The sequence below is a fragment of the Botryllus schlosseri genome, chromosome 8, assembly GCF_051294905.1.
Source record: "Botryllus schlosseri isolate E-star chromosome 8, Bs_hap1, whole genome shotgun sequence".
In the NCBI taxonomy this organism is placed as follows: Eukaryota; Metazoa; Chordata; class Ascidiacea; order Stolidobranchia; family Styelidae; genus Botryllus; species Botryllus schlosseri.
In genome coordinates, this window is record NC_137243.1 from 388,991 (window position 1) to 407,602 (window position 18,612).

The following is an 18,612-nucleotide window of genomic DNA, read 5'->3' on the forward strand; positions in this document are numbered from 1 at the left end:
TTACCCCTGACATGTGTCAGCTACAAATATTCCGGTTCATTTCAACACGAGTCAAAATATTTGATAACCACTGATTTAGATGCTCCTCTCTTCCTATATAAATATGCTTTGCAATACACACATGCCATGCTGTGTTGTTTATTTCAGAATTCCACACTGTTCTCATTTACGTTTATTGCTTGGAGATCTTGTAACGTTTACTCATTTTAACGCTTGGTATGGGCTCAAAGACATTTACCGTATTGCACTTGCTGTAAATAAAATTCCCAATCATGGCTCACGAAGAGCAGCTGACTTTTAGATTGTCTGCCCAGGCAGGTCTTCTGTCAGCGTATCCAGATTCTTCAGCTGTACTCTGCTTAGAATAAGGATTTTGCAATATTTTCAGTATTTTGCGTACAACAGAGAAATCGTCTTCATTTGCATGCCGGATTGCCTGCTCGGCCATCCAATTTCTCAGAACGTATCTCGTGTTAGCAGCTTGCATTGTTGACATTCGAGCCAGATCTGTGATATTCGCCGGGTTCCGAGAAAGCCTTTCTCGATATGATTTTATCCATTTTGCAAAGTCCTTGTGGTCGGATAAATCTTTCAACGCCCAGTTTGATTTCGGGATCAAGTTTGGAGAAAGGTTCAGTTCTGCCAATTCGCTCAAATCGCGAAAAGTCATTGTGAAATCTGATTTTGTTTGTCGCATCATAGCGAGAAGCTTCGTAAATAGGAAATTATCGTTTATTAGTTCGTTAAAAAGCCCTAATTTCTTCCGAAATTCTGCATTGAAATCCTTTTGATATTCTGATTCAAAAGATTGATAGATTTTTAAGACTTCTTCCTTCTCTTTGGGATCTAACAAAGGACTTATCGCCACCCTTAATTTGTCCAAATTAAATTTAGCGACTCGGGGCTGATTTCCAAACCGGTACAACCCTCCGTCATCCGACGTATTCGGAATAAAATCAGGATCATACTCTTCCACAAAACCAAAAGGCCCGAAATCGATGGTCAATCCGAGCAAGCTGAAATTGTCAGTGTTGCAAACCCCATGAGCGAAACCAACAGTCATCCATTTCGCTACCGTTGCGATTGTGCGTCTGAAAACGGCTCGGTAGAATTCAACGAATTTGTTCTTGGACTTTAAAGTGTCAGTGTGAAAATGATTGTATATGATATAGTCCACAAGTTCACGCAAGAGATCTATCTCCGAGTTTGACTCTAATATTTCCAACGATCCGATCCTAAACCACGACGGCGCAACCCGTAGAACCACGGCTGCTCGTTCGGCCTTGACGTTACCATTGTAGAATTGGTCGCGTATCACCGGATCATCAGAAACGACTAAACTCGCGGATCTGGAAGTTTCAATTCCCAGGTTGTGCAGCGCTTCACTGCATAAAAATTCGCGGACAGACGACCGCAAAACGGCACGTCCGTCACCTCTTCGAGAATACGGAGTCCTGCCAGAGCCTGGAAATTAAAAAATGTGAAGTCAGGCACGATAGAAAAATTTAGAAAAATAGCAACAAGCAACACATACTCCCAAATTCAGAGACTAGATTAAATTATATTAGTTAGAATTCCAGCTATACAGTTTTTTTCCGAATGACATTAGAAGATGGTGTGTCATAAGAATAGTGGGGATTCACATAACGACAGTAAGCCCATTTACATGGCCGTTCGGGTCAGCTTCGAAGTTGACTCGTCAATCCGACTCTCGTTTTTGAAAAACAGAAAAAGGCAGACGGCTTCAATCCGTCTTGAGCTCAATCCGTTCCGCAGAGTCGCTTGGAGACGACTTGAACAGTACCGGTACTTGAAAACGAATCCAGACTACAGCAACTTACCAACATTTCATGTTCATATTTCACGAAACCGGCACGTATTTCAAATGGGTGAATATGAAAGCTATATCAGTACATGATACTGCTTTTATAATACGCACGTGGTCTTATTTGTTCAGCGTCACAACTTGTGAAGCGAGTACACTAAGTACAGCCAACAATATAACCTGCACAACTCATAATCAGAAAGAATATATATACGGCGTATTTGGTCATTCTAGAATTGTGTTGAAGGTATTTCGGGATATCTCAACTGCCGTAGCATATTCCCGAGCTGAATCCCACAGTGCTGTGTATCACTCGAGCTGCGTTAAACATGACCATGTAAACTCGAACACTTTGGCAAGCCGTCTCATGACGTCGCTCCAAGACGACTTGGCTTCAAGACGACTTGACCATGTAAATGGGCTTAGTGTTAAGCACTCAAGCGGTAAGATAATTATACCAATTGGCCACAACATACAGCCATGAGCCAAAGACATAACACTATTAAAATATGTGAAGAGACAGACATTCAGTTGCTCTAGTTTTATGATCGTCGATTCGAGTGCCTTTAAATCAGTGGTTCCCAAATGGTGGGGAATTCCCCACTGGTGGGGAATTCAATGGTTTCTGGTGAAGAATAGACGCATTTGTTCAAAATTATATACGGGACAGTCTAGATATTCACGGAGACACATGCGTAATTACCGTTACCAGCTAACTGCTCTGGAATGTATGTAATTTGTATCGAAAATTATATTGCGTGTTGTTCACAAAACCTCATTTTTAACTCTGGATGGCCAACGGTGGCGTCACAAACGCATCCAGCATGACTAGTTTTACATGAGATAACGCTTTCTCGAAATTTTGAGCGTTACTGGTATCGGTTCACAAAACGTTTTATGTTGCAGTTATTGGCGATTGTCTTGCGTACTGGTGTGGTTGTGTGTCTTGTGTAGTATGTGATGACAAAAGTGTTGGGTAGTGGGGAGCACGACCGTAACTGCCGCACCCAAAACCCCCAAGAGCGAGCTCGAAGGGTCCCAAAATTATTTCGTGAATTCAAATAAATTATAGAGTTTTTTTTTTAAATTTATGCCACATTTCCAAAATATATTTGCGCTGGGGGCGCGATTTCATGTTGCCGAATATCTTGATTATTGGGTACCCTTCTCCCACAAAAATATGTAGAATTTATAGAAATGGACACTTCGGCGTCGGCCATTACTGCGCCTCGACGAACCAAGAGATATGAAGTTATAGGCCATGTAACATACGACTCCGAGAAGTGTGCCAGAACGATCAGCAGCGAGAAGAGCTTGGCCGAAAAGGAATGCCCTTGTGGTGACAGAAAACTTCGATATATATACGATATACATATAGCCTATGTTTAATTGTCCATAGGCGGCTGAATGGCTGACGCCGAATATTCCTGTCTTGTCGATCTGAATCTCAGAGGACCAATCCATTGCCAGTAAAGCAATACCAATTTGAAATCGTGTGTGACTTTTAGTTTTGGCGATTTCCATATCTTTTGAAATAGCAGATATAGGAGGTCACGAAATAGCATAATGTAACGAAGTCAATATACCAACGGGTCCGTCCGAAGATGTTTAATACTTATTTAGGAGTCCTACCTTTTCCAACACACCTCACCCAGCAATACTGGTAAATCTGATTACGTGAGCAGAGAGGGGATAAAAAATTGATAGCAAAATACATGCAATTACCGATCATAATGGCCGATCCAAACATTAATTATAAAAAAAATTCGCGCTTAGTCGATATAAGGTGACGCTCGAAACAGTAGAACCGATGTAGTTAATAAGTAACGAAGGAAGAGCGTACAGGCTCAAGGGGCTGAGGGCGTTCTAGGGGGCGTGGCCCCCAGAAGTTGGGTTTATCACCCTGTGAGGGGCCCAAGACCAACGTTTTTTTTTGGGGGGGGGGACTGACGAAGTGCTGTTACGGTCCAGGTGGGGAATGAAGGCTTGGAATAAATCTGAAGTGGGGAATGAAGACAAAAAGGTTGGGAACCACTGCTTTAAATGGACAAGAGAAAGAATTGTAAATTGGTTGTCATTGTAGGATTTTTCATTCGATTTGAAATCCATGAAATGAGTCACCTTTTAACTGCAGCTCGAACCTCTGTCCCCATTTGTTTCTGTATTCTCCGAGCAAGTGTGCGCGGCCGTCGCCGAGCTGGCCCGCCCACGAACCGAACTGATATCCGCCGTACCTGGAATCAGTCGCGAACTGTCAGATGCTTCTGCATGAAATTCACCTTCCAAAGACGATCGGTCGTTGTTTGGTCGCACAAAACTCAAGCCTGCAAATAACACTCACGTCGTGCTGGCAAACCACCAACGAAAACTCAGCAAGGCTGAGATCTAATGCCGTGCTGGTTTATGCACTTTGGAGCGTAAGTAGGCCTACAACACATTCCAATTATCATATATATGGCCAGCACAAATTGCTGTCAAGTTATGCCGGACAATTATTTCCACAGCTATCCTACAGTCGTTTCTACAAGTATTTTCTATTGATGGAATACTACACAGTCCTCGAGATTACCGGACCACGATCAACCATATCCAATTCTGCCTGCCGACAAATGCCTCATTCATTCTGACTGCTTATGCTCTTATGTTACCTGATAAAAGTGCTCATTCAGTGGTTCCCAACACGTATTTAATGTGACACGTTAAAAAAATAATTCAGATTGGTAAAACAAAATAGTCTTCATGTTTTGACTTATCGAATTGTTAGGCAATTCTGACTCAAAATGAGTTTTAGCACCCAGTAACGTTAATTGGATACAGACCATGGTGTAGATTTATTTTCAAGCTGTGTAATCTCTTCACATCTTAAGATATATATGTTATTTTGAGCGGTCGTCGGTAACGAAGTACTCATACTTTTTTGAAGTACTCAAGTAGTTTTCCGTTAGTTGGATACTTACTCAAGTAGCTTTAATTTCCCCCTACTTCTACTTCCTAATATATTGGGACATGCTTACTTGCTTTTCGCTATTTTCAGTTCGTCAAGTAGAAGTAGTTTAACCCTCGAATAGCTTGAGAAATGTCAGGGCTGTTTCCACGAAGTATCAACATTTAATTTTCATAAAAAGTTGAATAAAGCCAGGAATTTTTGTCGCGCACAGTAGACTAATATGATTTCATGAACGTGTCGGTGGATATAATTTAGGTTGCGGGTTGCTTGGTTCTGTTCACACCGCATTGTCGCCGCTATGAGATATTTCATCACAGTAAATATGGCCCATCATAGTGTTTGAAACTGCCATTTACCTATAATATGGTAATCTATCAGCCCATGGAGTGTCGTAATCTGGAAAAGTGGACTCTGACTTTTTCTTAGATTTACGCCTGTTTTAGCAGACCACTTTCTGGGCAAAAGACACGCAATATATTTTCCGCTTTTTAGAAGTGGTATCTATTTTTCTCTTCGAGTTCTAATTAGTTCCAGTTCTTTTGTCTGGAGACATGTTTAAGTATAAAAGCAAGTGTAATAATGCCTCTATTTTTCCGAAAATATAGCTACACTAGGCTATATGGCATTTTTACAATCAGCCATATTTTTTATTAACGTCTACTAATCGCGCAAAGTGTTAAAGCCGTTTCCGACACCACTTCTCCGTGTTGCTCTTCGACCAAACCTTATAATATGGGGGAGGGCGCCATACCATGATATTTTCTAAATCGGGGTGTTCGAGTAAACAGAGGATTAGTAATGCATTCCCATATCAATGCTATCATTTTCACCCCATGATGCAGACGAATGCTTATGCTGTCGAAAATTTATACCTACTCTACTGGGATGCATCAATGGTATGAATCAAGCTCTGCACCTTTCACATAGCTCAATTTGCAGCTTTTGACGGTTTATGCGAACGAATGACGATCGTTGTCACAACTACTTACTCACTTGAGTAGATCAAAAGTCATTCAATTCCACATCTACTTCAAGTAGTTTCAGACTGCTTTTAAAAGGACTACTTCTCCTCGTACTTGAGTAGATTATTGTGTCGCTACTTCTACTTGAGTAGCTTTCATGACTACTTTAACCACCTCTGGTTATTTTAGCACCTCTGAAACAATGTGCCTGAAAACAAGTGAATCAAAAAATAATCAGGCGTGCCAAGTTTGGATCGTGACCCATGCGTTTGTAACCACTGCTCTAGGCCAAGGTGGGCGTTTGATTAAATGACTACTCCAAGTCATTTCAGCACCTATCTTTCCATCGTATTGCGATTTTCTACTCGAGTGAAACTAGCATTTCCAAGTAGAAGAGGAAGTCTTCTAGGTCTAGTTTTTGTCTAGCATACTGTAGTGACAGTGGTCTAAAAGATACCCACTTCACAAAGTAATAAACGTGGGCAAAATCTACTTGAAGTACAAGTACTTTGTTACTTACCACCTCTGGTTTGATCAATATTTGCATCGCTTCAACACACCACAAGATTGCGATAATATTGAAAGACTGTAAATATACTCGTAGTCGTTTCGATACTGGTGTTTTGATCTTATCTCGATTAAATGATTGACAGTCGACAAAATGACTCCATCCCCACCTGTGTGTCAATGGAGTACTGCCTTTGAAAATGCTGCTCCCAGACACAAAGTTCATGAAATCTGACGATTTCTCACAATCGTCGGGTCGGAGGTCCAGAAGATTAACGAGAACGTCATGAGAGAGCGCGACCAGCTTTGTTTCTGTTTTCAAAGGCGTCGGTTCAGCGATTGAAAAAATTGCGTTCGGTACTGTCCGAATGTAATTACGCCGCTCATCATCCAGAGGTAAACCACTTGAAAGCAACACCGATTCACTGAGACGCCATTCGGAGAAGTTGATGGTTTGGACAGCTTGGCAAAAGTCAGACCTATACCCCTTCCTCCATAACATGACAGAACCCATCCAAGACAAACAGTGTTCATGAGAAGCTGGTGTCGGTACAGACGTCAGAGCCACAAATATAGTCGCGATCTTGCAGACCTTCTTAAAGTTCCATCGTAACGGTAGCTTAAAGGATCTCATTTTGGTTCTACCACAGTGAAATCTGTTCCAAAATATAGCAACATATCATACTCTTCAACATAATTACGCACAATATGTACTGTACAGTTTCTCTTCGAGTCGTTGACATACGATATAATATCAGGCATCCACTCAAGAAATCAGAATAAACATATACTTCTATTTATTAAGCAGAATACTGTACAGAAAAAGCAGCAACATTTGTCTGGGTTCAAATAAAAACCATCTTTCTTCATCAAAGAGGTTGCAGAATATTGCAGGCAGTAACTTTACAAGTCAGCAAATATTGAACGGACTTAATCTCAGTTGCGAACGCGAGATATCTGATATATTTGTGATGACATTGATGGTGGTAATGTGAACTTCATATGTTGCGGTCAACTTGACAAAACAGAGTCAGCCGCCCTGAGTAATTGAGTTTGAAAGAGGCACAAGAAGCATTAGATTTGCGGCACACTGTCCCGGTAGTTTCCACGCTGGACATTCCACCTTTTTAATCTTGAAATATCCTGCGAAGAGCTGTCGCTATTGTTCTCAAATCTGCCGACAAGGGCTGAGACTCTCCCAGACATGGAACGTTCGCAATTATGAGATAATCGCTTTTTACCGCAGCTGAGTGGACGGTGTCTAGGCACGGAGGAGGCTTTTAGCATCGTTCTCTCATGCGTGAAAGAGAAATCTTGTAATCCGGCAACCGCTGCAAAAATATTGATGATGCAACACAGGGCGAAATATACACGGCGTAAAATGTCTGTCGAGCATAATTCAAACACAAAGCAAAAAATTCAACATACTTTTAATTTTCATGCAGTTACGTAAAACTGTTAACCAAATTCACACAGTACCCATGAACAGACTTGTACAAACTACCAATCTATTAGTTGAGGGCAGGGTTGTAATGACTTGAGTCATGACTTTTGTGACTTGGCCTGCCTCGAGTCATTCTTTCAAATGCGTAAAGCGACTCTACTTGACTCGAATCAATTTGTGTATTGACTCAACTTGTACCCGAGTCATTGTGCACGACTCGAACCAAGTCGCATGACTCGAGACTAGGACGACCAAGATGGACATATCATTGTAACTTTAGGAATAGTAAAGTCAACATATGATTGGTATTAGTCCTGCTACTCGGAAAATAAGGTCAGAAACTGTTAGGGCAGAGGAAAGTTACGATATTATGAATGTGAGCTGTTCTATATCACTCGAGCATAGTTGACAAAAGCAAGTTGAACTGGATTGAGCTCAAAACTTAACACGATGACTTGGATTCAAGACTCGAGCCACAACACTATGACTCTGACTCCTCACTGACTTAGACTCGGTGGTGAATTGAAAATGACTTGACTTGACTCGAGTCAAATCTATATAAGGTGAGATTGACTTTTAACTCTGAACCTTGCTCAACTTGGTTACAACCCTGGTTGAAGGTCAACAAACTACTGTTTTTTTGTAGGTCGAGTTGCGCATTTAAAGAAATTAGTTGATGAACAACTGAAAACGTTCGTGACGTTCTTTCAGCCATTGCTAGCTCAGAGACACTGCTTCTAACAGTGGCGTAGCCCGGGGTGGGTTTTGGGGATCGAAACCCAGTAATATTGAGATGTTGATTCTCTCTCTAATATTTCTTAGCTCATTTGTAACTCATATATATCAGTTATTAGTTAGTTGTGTATTTTTGCAGGTCTTTAGTTCTAGTTGCGAGTTTTGAAAACCCAGTAATTTGTACAAGTCTGCCCACGACTTGACAACCGATCATCTCGTGAAATTTGTGTTTCAGAAGTCCTTACTTATTCGAACGGGATTATTGTAATAAATTTTCAAAGATTGCATTTGTCTCTATTAATCGGGGCTTGCAATCAATCATGCCATCACAAACCCATAATTATATCGATAAGAACAAATAGCCCGTGGATTAGTGTTGGGAAACTAATGTATATCGCTTATAAATTGAAAATCAATAATCATTAAAAATTGATCAGAGGTTCGCATAGCACACGGACATGCTACCAGCAAATATTTTCTAGATATCTTTCAAAACAGAATTTCATGCCAGAAACAATTCCTTATTTTACGAATACACTGCTGGAAAAATATGTGTTCTTGAGTCTTCGACTCATTTGCATCGATAATCACCGAATTGGGATAAAAACTGTTCCTAAATCAAGAGGAACGTTAGGAAATTACCCATGCTAGGATGCCGACTCACCAAGATTACGCTAGTAATGATAATAGGTCTTCGTTGAGGGAGTCTAAACGTGAATAATGAAGTGGTTAGGAAGCCTCAAAACTACCATAAACATAATAAATAAAAGCCATCACAGCAATTGCAAATGTTAACATGAAATTTAGTAAGCGATGTGCTACTGAAACTACGAACTGTGCCGTGTCGCCACTATAAATTTTAAGTGCACTCTGTTCTCACTACGCAATCACCTTTTCGAGAGATGTTTTCAATTTTTGAATTCTCGGCTGCTTCGTCGAGCAGCGCAACATTGGCTTCGATATCGCGCATCGCTATTTCCAATTGAATCTTTGTTGTATCGTCCTCTTCCGCGTGTATTTCTTGAGGGTTGTAACGGCTTGAATAACCCGATTCACAAACTTCCGATTGGTTGCTGCAATTATTTGTATTATTCGTCTTTGGTTCGGCGGAATTGTGTTCTTTGTCAGAGTTTATAGGCCTCGTAGAAACTGTTTCTGAAACTGTGTCATTGTGGGGCACCGACCTTATTTCTTCACGGCTTCTGGCTTGCCGAGTCTCATCTTTGAACGAGATATATTGAACTGAGTCGTGGTTATTTGAAATGATCGCAGCATCGTTGTTTTCTTGCTGTGATGTGTTATTATGCTCGATATTATTCATTAATTGCGTAGTAGAGCAACTGCTGCTTTGAGAACTTGGTCGACTTGTCTCAGCGATTGTGTCATTGCTGTGTCGATATGCGTCAGATTCATGGTCGGAGTTTGATCCAGTAATGACCACACAAGGCGGTGTAGCGTGATTCTGACTTGAAACGATGGGAGTTACTTTTGCACGAAATCGGTCTGTGTTCAGTTCCTCTCGCAGACTTCCATTTCTCGGGATAACTTCCACGTGCGGAACATTAAACGCGGTCTCTTTCGTTTTATCAACGCTGATAACTTGGCTTTGGCGGTTGGATGACATTTCAATCGATGGCTGGCAGGTCGATTCCTCAGTGTCGCCAAGCGGGGCGCTATTAACACTGTCCGTATCTGGCAATAAGTAAGGAGGAGCTATTCGATATTTTGTGTAATCCACAGCATCACTGCGGATGGGCTTGGGAAGCTGCGGAGAACATAACGCTTGAAAACAGTTGGTGTAGCAACCGTGATCGAAAGGGTTGACTCCGCCGCGAAATTTACCGGTAACTTGCTCGTTTGTGGTGCGGCCACGCGAGGCCAGGTATACATGGAACCCAAACAAGCCGTAGACAGGAAAACATAATAGCCCGTCCAACACCGCGATCACAACGGAAGAAATGAAATAGTTAATGCAGTCCGACTCTCCGTGTGTTTTTATCACTACAAAGATAGTGAATCCTAACACATGCGCCATGTGTAAGGTTAAAAGAAGAAGAAACCAGTAGAAATAGCGATAGTTTCTTTTACCGACGCAGTTATTCACCCACGGGCAATGGTGATCGAATTTGTCGATACATCCGTCGCAAACGCTACAATGTGACACTCTTGGGGGCCGGTAAAAGTTGCAAGTGCTGCACCATTTTAAACGGACAGACACGTCATGAATGAGGACCGTTATGAAAACAGGCGCATGCATGTCATCTTCATCATCCTCTGGTTCGCTGCGTTTAGGATAGGTACCCGGATCGGTCGCGCCAGTTAAAAAATAATTGAATAATACAAATACAAACACGACTCCGATATATCCAAGGATGTAAGGCGATAAGTTGCGATAAGTTGCTGCGATGTATCTTCCCGGGAATACGAAGAACAGTCCGGTCACTCCGATCATCAAAAATATCGCAAACGAAGCATTCAAATACTTTTTCAAGCGACGCACTCCCATCCTGATACACTCATGTCAAGACATGTCTAAAACGTAGATATAAATTTTGTATGTAACATAACAACTGGAACAGGATTCAGTATGTCCATAACACAAAATAACTCGGTACGATTGATTATAAATTTTATAACACACTGAAAATCTACATGGATCGAATGAAATTATGCACAAAATTCTTAACGAGTAAATGAATATGCGGAATGCCATCAAGTTGTCTGATGTCGACACAGCTCGTCACTCGCACACAACTGAGAACTATCAGGGTCGGTTGGTCACCCAGAGTGGAATTGGTGGCAACGTCACACAGAACTTTCTGTTCAATTACCTGAATATTCTATGCAGAAAAGATCTCATCACGCAGGATTTATTTAAAAAAATGAACCGAGATTCCACAGGGGCCTGCTCAATCACTGTTCAGGTTCACTGATGATGTAATGGTGATTGGTGATAGGCTGTAAGTCATTTCTCATTGATATCTTTTAAAAATAACCATGTACCGCATTACATATTAACCATATCATCATATCCTGATTGGAATCTCCGTCCTTTTTTTGAAATAAATCCTGCGTGATAGAAGCTTTTTTCGCGTGACAGGGTCAACTTAGCGGCGTGACAAGCTAGGTTACTGACTTCAAATGACTGTGTTAAGCCAGTGAGAGGAGATCAGATGCTAATGGTTAGCAACTGGTAAGGTGCAAGTACTTTACCAACAGACAGTAATCAACAGATCCTGGCTAGAGGATTAGGTCTAAACATTATATACCACATAGTAACTGGAATATAGCATTTGGGGTGGCTGAGAACATTGACTTTTTTTCAATTTTTTTTATTTTATTTTATTTTTTTAATGAAATCAACGACCCGTGACGGCGTGATCGCGTGCAACTGGCGACCCAGTCGGCGTGATCCTGCGTGCCTTGGACACCGATTCCATACTGGCATCATATTAAAACGCAGGTTGGATACAGAAGAATATTTTTCTGCAAACTACAATTTGCAACGTTCCGGTGAATGAAAACGCGTCTCTCTATTGACATTGTCTCTGTTCCATACTGCATTTCTGAATCAATAATAATCGTAAGCATTTATTGACACCACTACATATCGAACAATAGCTGCAGCCGGGATGCCTGACCTACGTTACCGGCTATGTCAACTACGTATCGGCGATCGGGTACCGTACACTACAAAAAATAATTTGCAATTTTGGTCTCAAATTTAAGACATTGAGAAGATTTGCTCTCATTTTCAGCAAATGTAGTCTTACTGATGAAATGAAGTCTTAAAATGGAGACTGATTCAGCTTTTCAAGACCATTTTAAATTGTAGAGATTATTCGGTCTTAAAATTAAGACTGATTCAGCTTTATAATACCATATTGAATTGTCAAGATTATTCTGTCTTAAAATTAAGACTGATCAACCTTTTTAAGGCCATATTGAATTGTCAAGATTATTCGGTCTTAAAACTGAGATCAATAAACACTTCTTAAAAGGCACATTGTGCTTATTGGGACAGTTTTTGATGTATCAGTTTTTCCGGTCTTGTTTTTAAGACAAATTTTGCTAATCAAGAAACATCATGATCCGTGGTCTTATAAATCAGAATGGTAAACTGTCATGAGCCAGGAGCACAAGACGTAATTAGCTTTCTTTGACAAATTTTGATCCATCAAAGGTCATTGCTTGAGAGCAGAGAGCCAAAACGTATTTGGTGATGCCATGTTTGTCCATTTCTCGCTGGTCACATGTCACACTTCAAATAAGTCAAATGCAGAATGCATTTGCGCCAGAACAAGAATTCAAAGTACTGTACCTTGTCACTTTTCACTGACACAATGGTGGTGGCATGTCGCACCCACCACAAATACTATTATATACTCTAATTCAACTATATATTGTTTTGAGGATTGTATACAAAGTGGTAAGTGGAATGTACAATGATAATGTTATGTACTAGGTATCTAATGAATTGCAAATCCAGGTATGTTAGGCTTCCCTTCATGCAGAGCCTAACACTGACATGTGAATACCCCAAAGCACTCTGAGCATTTTGATGTAATTTGTGTCTTGATTTTAAGCGACAACCGTCTTATTTTCAAGCCATTTCGGTCTTAATTTTGAGACGAAAAATTCTTAAAGTGACTTTTTATAAAAAAAAAAGTCTTATTTTCAAGCAATTTCGCTCTTAATTTTGAGACGAAAAATTCTTGTTAAGACCGATTAGTCTTTAAGACCGATTGGTCTTTAAGACATTTTTTCATAAAAAGTCACTTTAAGACAATAAGACCAAAATTGTCTTATTATTTTTTGTAGTGTAAGAGAGTATCCATATTCGGCGATTCCCATAGGTTTTTACAAGAACTGATAATGCTGTGAAGGCAGTCAGGCGATCATATCATCATAAGATAGTCTAGGTATGACGCAGAGGGATAAAAACCTTATCCGCTAATCTTGTCAAACCAACAATATATTTCCGTATAACAGCATAAACAACCACTGTGATGCTAATAGCACATCAGCAGAAATATCATGACCGGGTGAATCATTGTGAATGTACATGGAAATAACGTATTTTTTCCGTATATGAAATTTAGGAATAACTCGAACATGGGTTGCCAGATCTCAAAATTCTCTTGAAAACCAGTTGCCAGTTCTTGATGTTAAGAAACGAAAAATTTCAAAAATCAGATTTACCCCCTTGCAGTCTCAAAGGAAGAACTACACCGTGCTGCAAGTCGAGATGACTATCCCAACATTACCCAAAAAAATATTTAAATCTTCGGAACACAATATATTACAGCTTTCAATACAACATCCATTGTAGCAGTATATTTATTAAGCTCAAAGACTTTTTGGGTGCCTCTTTTCCAGAGTTATCGGCACACTGAAGCCAAAAAGGCACAGTATGGCGCAACAATCAAAATCACAGACCATAGACAATAGATTACCCACCAAAGTCCAATGAAAATGGATCATTTATCAGGAAATAGAAATTCCCGCACTGATATTATAACGGAAATTTGAAAAATCATATTCACTACCCTGCGGCGTCAAAGGCGTGACTACATATTGCTACGAGTCAAGAGGAGTATCCAAACATTACTCTAAAAAATATTTCAACCTTCGGAACACAATAGGGGAACCACCAGAATCCAATGAAATTGGCTGGATCATTGTTCAGGATATAAACATGCTCGCATTGATATTATAACGGAAATTTTAAAAATCATTTTCACTACCCTGCAGCGTCAAAGGCGTAAGTACATATTGCTACAAGTCGAGAGGAGTATCCCAACATTACCCCCAAAAATATTTCAGCCTTTGGAACACAATAGGGGACCCACCAGAATCCAATGAAAATGGATCATTTTCAGGAAATAGACATACCAGTATTGATATTATAACAGAATTACAAACATAATTTTCACTACCCTGCGGCGTCAAAGGCGTAATTACATATTGTTAAAAGTCGAGAGGAGTATCCCAACATTACCCCCAAAAATATATCAGCTTCGGAACACAATAGGGGACCCACCAAAATCCGATGAAAATGTATCATTTCTCAGGAAATAGACATACCAGGATTGGTATTATAACGGAATTCCAAAAATCATTTTCACTACCCTGCGGCGTCAAAGGCGTAACTACGTATTGCTACAAGTCGAGAGGAGTATCCCAACATTACCCCCAAAAATATTTCAGCCTTCGGAACACAATAGGGGACTCACCAGAATCCGATGAAAATGGATCATTTTCAGGAAATAGATATGCAAGCACGGATATTATAACGGAATTCCAAAAATCATTTTCACTACCCTGCGGCGTCAAAGGCGTAACTACATATTGCTACAAGTCGAGAGGAGTATCCCAACATTACCCCCAAAAATATTTCAGCCTTCGGAACACAATAGGGGACCCACCAGAATCCAATGAAAATGGATCATTTTCAGGAAATAGACATACCAGTATTGATATTATAATGGAATTCCAAACCTAATTTTCACTACCCTGCGGCGTCAAAGGCGTAACTACATTATGCTACAAGTCGAGAGGAGTGTCCCAACATTACCCCCCAAAATATTTCAGCCTTCGGAACACAATAGGGGACCCACCAGAATCCAGTGAAAATGGATCATTTTCAGGAAATAGATATGCAAGTACGGATATTATAACGGAATTACAAACATAATTTTCACTACCCTGCGGCGTCAAAGGCGTAACTACATATTGTTAAAAGTCGAGAGGAGTATCCCAACATTACCCCCAAAAATATATCAGCTTCGAAACACAATAGGGGACCCACCAAAATCCGATGAAAATGGATCATTTCTCAGGAAATAGACATACCAGGATTGGTATTATAACGGAATTCCAAAAATCATTTTCACTACCCTGCGGCGTCAAAGGCGTAACTACGTATTGCTACAAGTCGAGAGGAGTATCCCAACATTACCCCCAAAAATATTTCAGCCTTCGGAACACAATAGGGGACTCACCAGAATCCGATGAAAATGGATCATTTTCAGGAAATAGATATGCAAGCACGGATATTATAACGGAATTCCAAAAATCATTTTCACTACCCTGCGGCGTCAAAGGCGTAACTACATATTGCTACAAGTCGAGAGGAGTATCCCAACATTACCCCCAAAAATATTTCAGCCTTCGGAACACAATAGGGGACCCACCAGAATCCAATGAAAATGGATCATTTTCAGGAAATAGACATACCAGTATTGATATTATAATGGAATTCCAAACCTAATTTTCACTACCCTGCGGCGTCAAAGGCGTAACTACATTATGCTACAAGTCGAGAGGAGTGTCCCAACATTACCCCCCAAAATATTTCAGCCTTCGGAACACAATAGGGGACCCACCAGAATCCAGTGAAAATGGATCATTTTCAGGAAATAGATATGCAAGTACGGATATTATAACGGAATTACAAACATAATTTTCACTACCCTGCGGCGTCAAAGGCGTAACTACATATTGTTAAAAGTCGAAAGGAGTATCCCAACATTACCCCCAAAAATATTTCAGCCTTCGGAACACAATAGGGGACTCACCAGAATCCGATGAAAATGGATCATTTTCAGGAAATAGATATGCAAGTACGGATATTATAACGGAATTCCAAAAATCATTTTCACTACCCTGCGGCGTCAAAGGCGTAACTACATATTGCTACAAGTCGAGAGGAGTATCCCAACATTACCCCTAAAAATATTTCAGCCTTTGGAACACAATAGGGGACCCACCAGAATCCAATGAAAATGGATCATTTTCAGGAAATAGACATACCAGTATTGATATTATAATGGAATTCCAAACCTAATTTTCACTACCCTGCGGCGTCAAAGGCGTAACTACATTATGCTACAAGTCGAGAGGAGTGTCCCAACATTACCCCCCAAAATATTTCAGCCTTCGGAACACAATAGGGGACCCACCAGAATCCAGTGAAAATGGATCATTTTCAGGAAATAGATATGCAAGTACGGATATTATAACGGAATTACAAACATAATTTTCACTACCCTGCGGCGTCAAAGGCGTAACTACATATTGTTAAAAGTCGAGAGGAGTATCCCAACATTACCCCCAAAAATATTTCAGCCTTCGGAACACAATAGGGGACCCACCAGAATCCGATGAAAATGGATCATTTTCAGGAAATAGATATGCAAGTACGGATATTATAACGGAATTCCAAAAATCATTATTTTCACTACCCTGCGGCGTCAAAGGCGTAACTACATATTGCTACAAGTCGAGAGGAGTATCCCAACATTACCCCCAAAAATATTTCAGCCTTCGGAACACAATAGGGGACTCACCAGAATCCGATGAAAATGGATCATTTTCAGGAAATAGATATGCAAGTACGGATATTATAACGGAATTCCAAAAATCATTTTCACTACCCTGCGGCGTCAAAGGCGTAACTACATATTGCTACAAGTTGAGAGGAGTATCCCAACATTACCCCCAAAAATATTTCAGCCTTCGGAACACAATAGGGGACTCACCAGAATCCGATGAAAATGGATCATTTTCAGGAAATAGATATGCAAGTACGGATATTATAACGGAATTCCAAAAATCATTTTCACTACCCTGCGGCGTCAAAGGCGTAACTACATATTGCTACAAGTCGAGAGGAGTATCCCAACATTACCCCTAAAAATATTTCAGCCTTCGGAACACAATAGGGGACCCACCAGAATCCAATGAAATTGGCTGGATCATTGTTCAGGATATAAACATGCTCGCATTGATATTATAAGTAAAAATCGGCGATCAATTATAAATATAAAAGCAATTTCATTCGAAATCAGTATTCGTTCATAGTATAAATACAAAAATATCATATTACGAGTCCATCATCGCTTTAGCTGCAATGTAGTTGAGGTTGCGTGTGTGTTCCGAAGGTTGAAATATTTTTGGGGGTAATGTTGGGATACTCCCCTCGACTTGTAGCATAATGTAGTTACGCCTTTGACGCCGCAGGGTAGTGAAAATTAGGTTTGTAATTCCTTTATAATATCAATACTGGTATGTCTATTCCCTGAAAAATGATCCATTTTCATCGGATTCTGGTGGGTCCCCTATTGTGTTCCGAAGGCTGAAATATTTTTGGGGGTAATGTTGGGATACTCCTCTCGACTTTTAACAATATGTAGTTACGCCTTTGACGCCGCAGGGTAGTGAAAATGATTTTTGGAATTCCGTTATAATATCCGTACTTGCATATCTATTTCCTGAAAATGATCCATTTTCATCGGATTCTGGTGAGTCCCCTATTGTGTTCCGAAGGCTGAAATATTTTCGGGGGTAATGTTGGGATACTCCCCTCGACTTGTAGCATAATGTAGTTACGCCTTTGACGCCGCAGGGTAGTGAAAATGATTTTTGTAATTCCGTTATAATATCAATACTGGTATGTCTATTTCCTGAAAATGATCCATTTTCATTGGATTCTGGTGGGTCCCCTATTGTGTTCCGAAGGTTGAAATATTTTTGGGGGTAATGTTGGGATACTCCCCTCGACTTGTAGCATAATGTAGTTACGCCTTTGACGCCGCAGGGTAGTGAAAATTAGTTTTGTAATTCCTTTATAATATCAATACTGGTATGTCTATTTCCTGAAAATGATCTATTTTCATTGGATTCTGGTGGGTCCCCTATTGTGTTCCGAAGGTTGAAATATTTTTTGGGGTAATGTTGGGATACTCCTCTCGACTTGTAGCAATATGTAGTTACGCCTTTGACGCCGCAGAGTAGTGAAAATGATTTTTGGAATTCCGTTATAATATCCGTACTGGCATATCTATTTCCTGAAAATGATCCATTTTCATTGGATTCTGGTGGGTCCCCTATTGTGTTCCGAAGGTTGAAATATTTTTTGGAGTAATGTTGAGATACTCCTCTCGATTTGTAGCATAATGTAGTTACGCCTTTGACGCCGCAGGGTAGTGAAAATTAGGTTTGTAATTCCGTTATAATATCAATACTGGTATGTCTATTTCCTGAAAATGATCTATTTTCATTGGATTCTGGTGGGTCCCCTATTGTGTTCCGAAGGTTGAAATATTTTTTGGGGTAATGTTGGGATACTCCTCTCGACTTGTAGCAATATGTAGTTACGCCTTTGACGCCGCAGAGTAGTGAAAATGAT

General features: G+C 40.2%; 2 protein-coding genes and 1 long non-coding RNA gene across 4 annotated transcripts in view; 1 reads left to right on the top strand and 2 right to left on the bottom strand.

Annotated features, from left to right (window-relative positions):
- Positions 1-18,612, top strand: part of LOC145444639 (uncharacterized) — a 233,148-nt gene that overhangs the window by 118,591 nt on the left and 95,945 nt on the right. The gene's annotated exons all lie outside the window — the stretch shown is intronic.
- Positions 123-6,875, bottom strand: LOC145444164 (protein nucleotidyltransferase YdiU-like). Its single transcript, XM_080322086.1, has 3 exons — positions 6,412-6,875; positions 3,947-4,059; positions 123-1,464 (listed from the first exon to the last, which is right to left on the bottom strand). The coding sequence occupies exons 1-3, from the start codon at positions 6,873-6,875 to the stop codon at positions 278-280; spliced, it is 1,764 nt and encodes a 587-aa protein (XP_080178212.1). The 3' UTR covers positions 123-277.
- On the bottom strand, positions 7,022-11,332 carry LOC145444163 (uncharacterized). Of its 2 annotated transcripts, XM_080322085.1 has the most exons (3): positions 9,312-11,330; positions 9,085-9,127; positions 7,022-7,572 (listed from the first exon to the last, which is right to left on the bottom strand). In XM_080322085.1, exons 1-2 carry the CDS (start codon positions 10,924-10,926, stop codon positions 9,090-9,092), a joined length of 1,653 nt encoding a protein of 550 aa, XP_080178211.1. In that variant the 5' UTR covers positions 10,927-11,330; the 3' UTR covers positions 7,022-7,572; positions 9,085-9,089. The 2 variants fall into 2 exon arrangements, with proteins under 2 accessions (XP_080178211.1, XP_080178210.1); XM_080322084.1 differs by lacking the exon at positions 9,085-9,127 and having other exon boundaries at positions 9,312-11,332.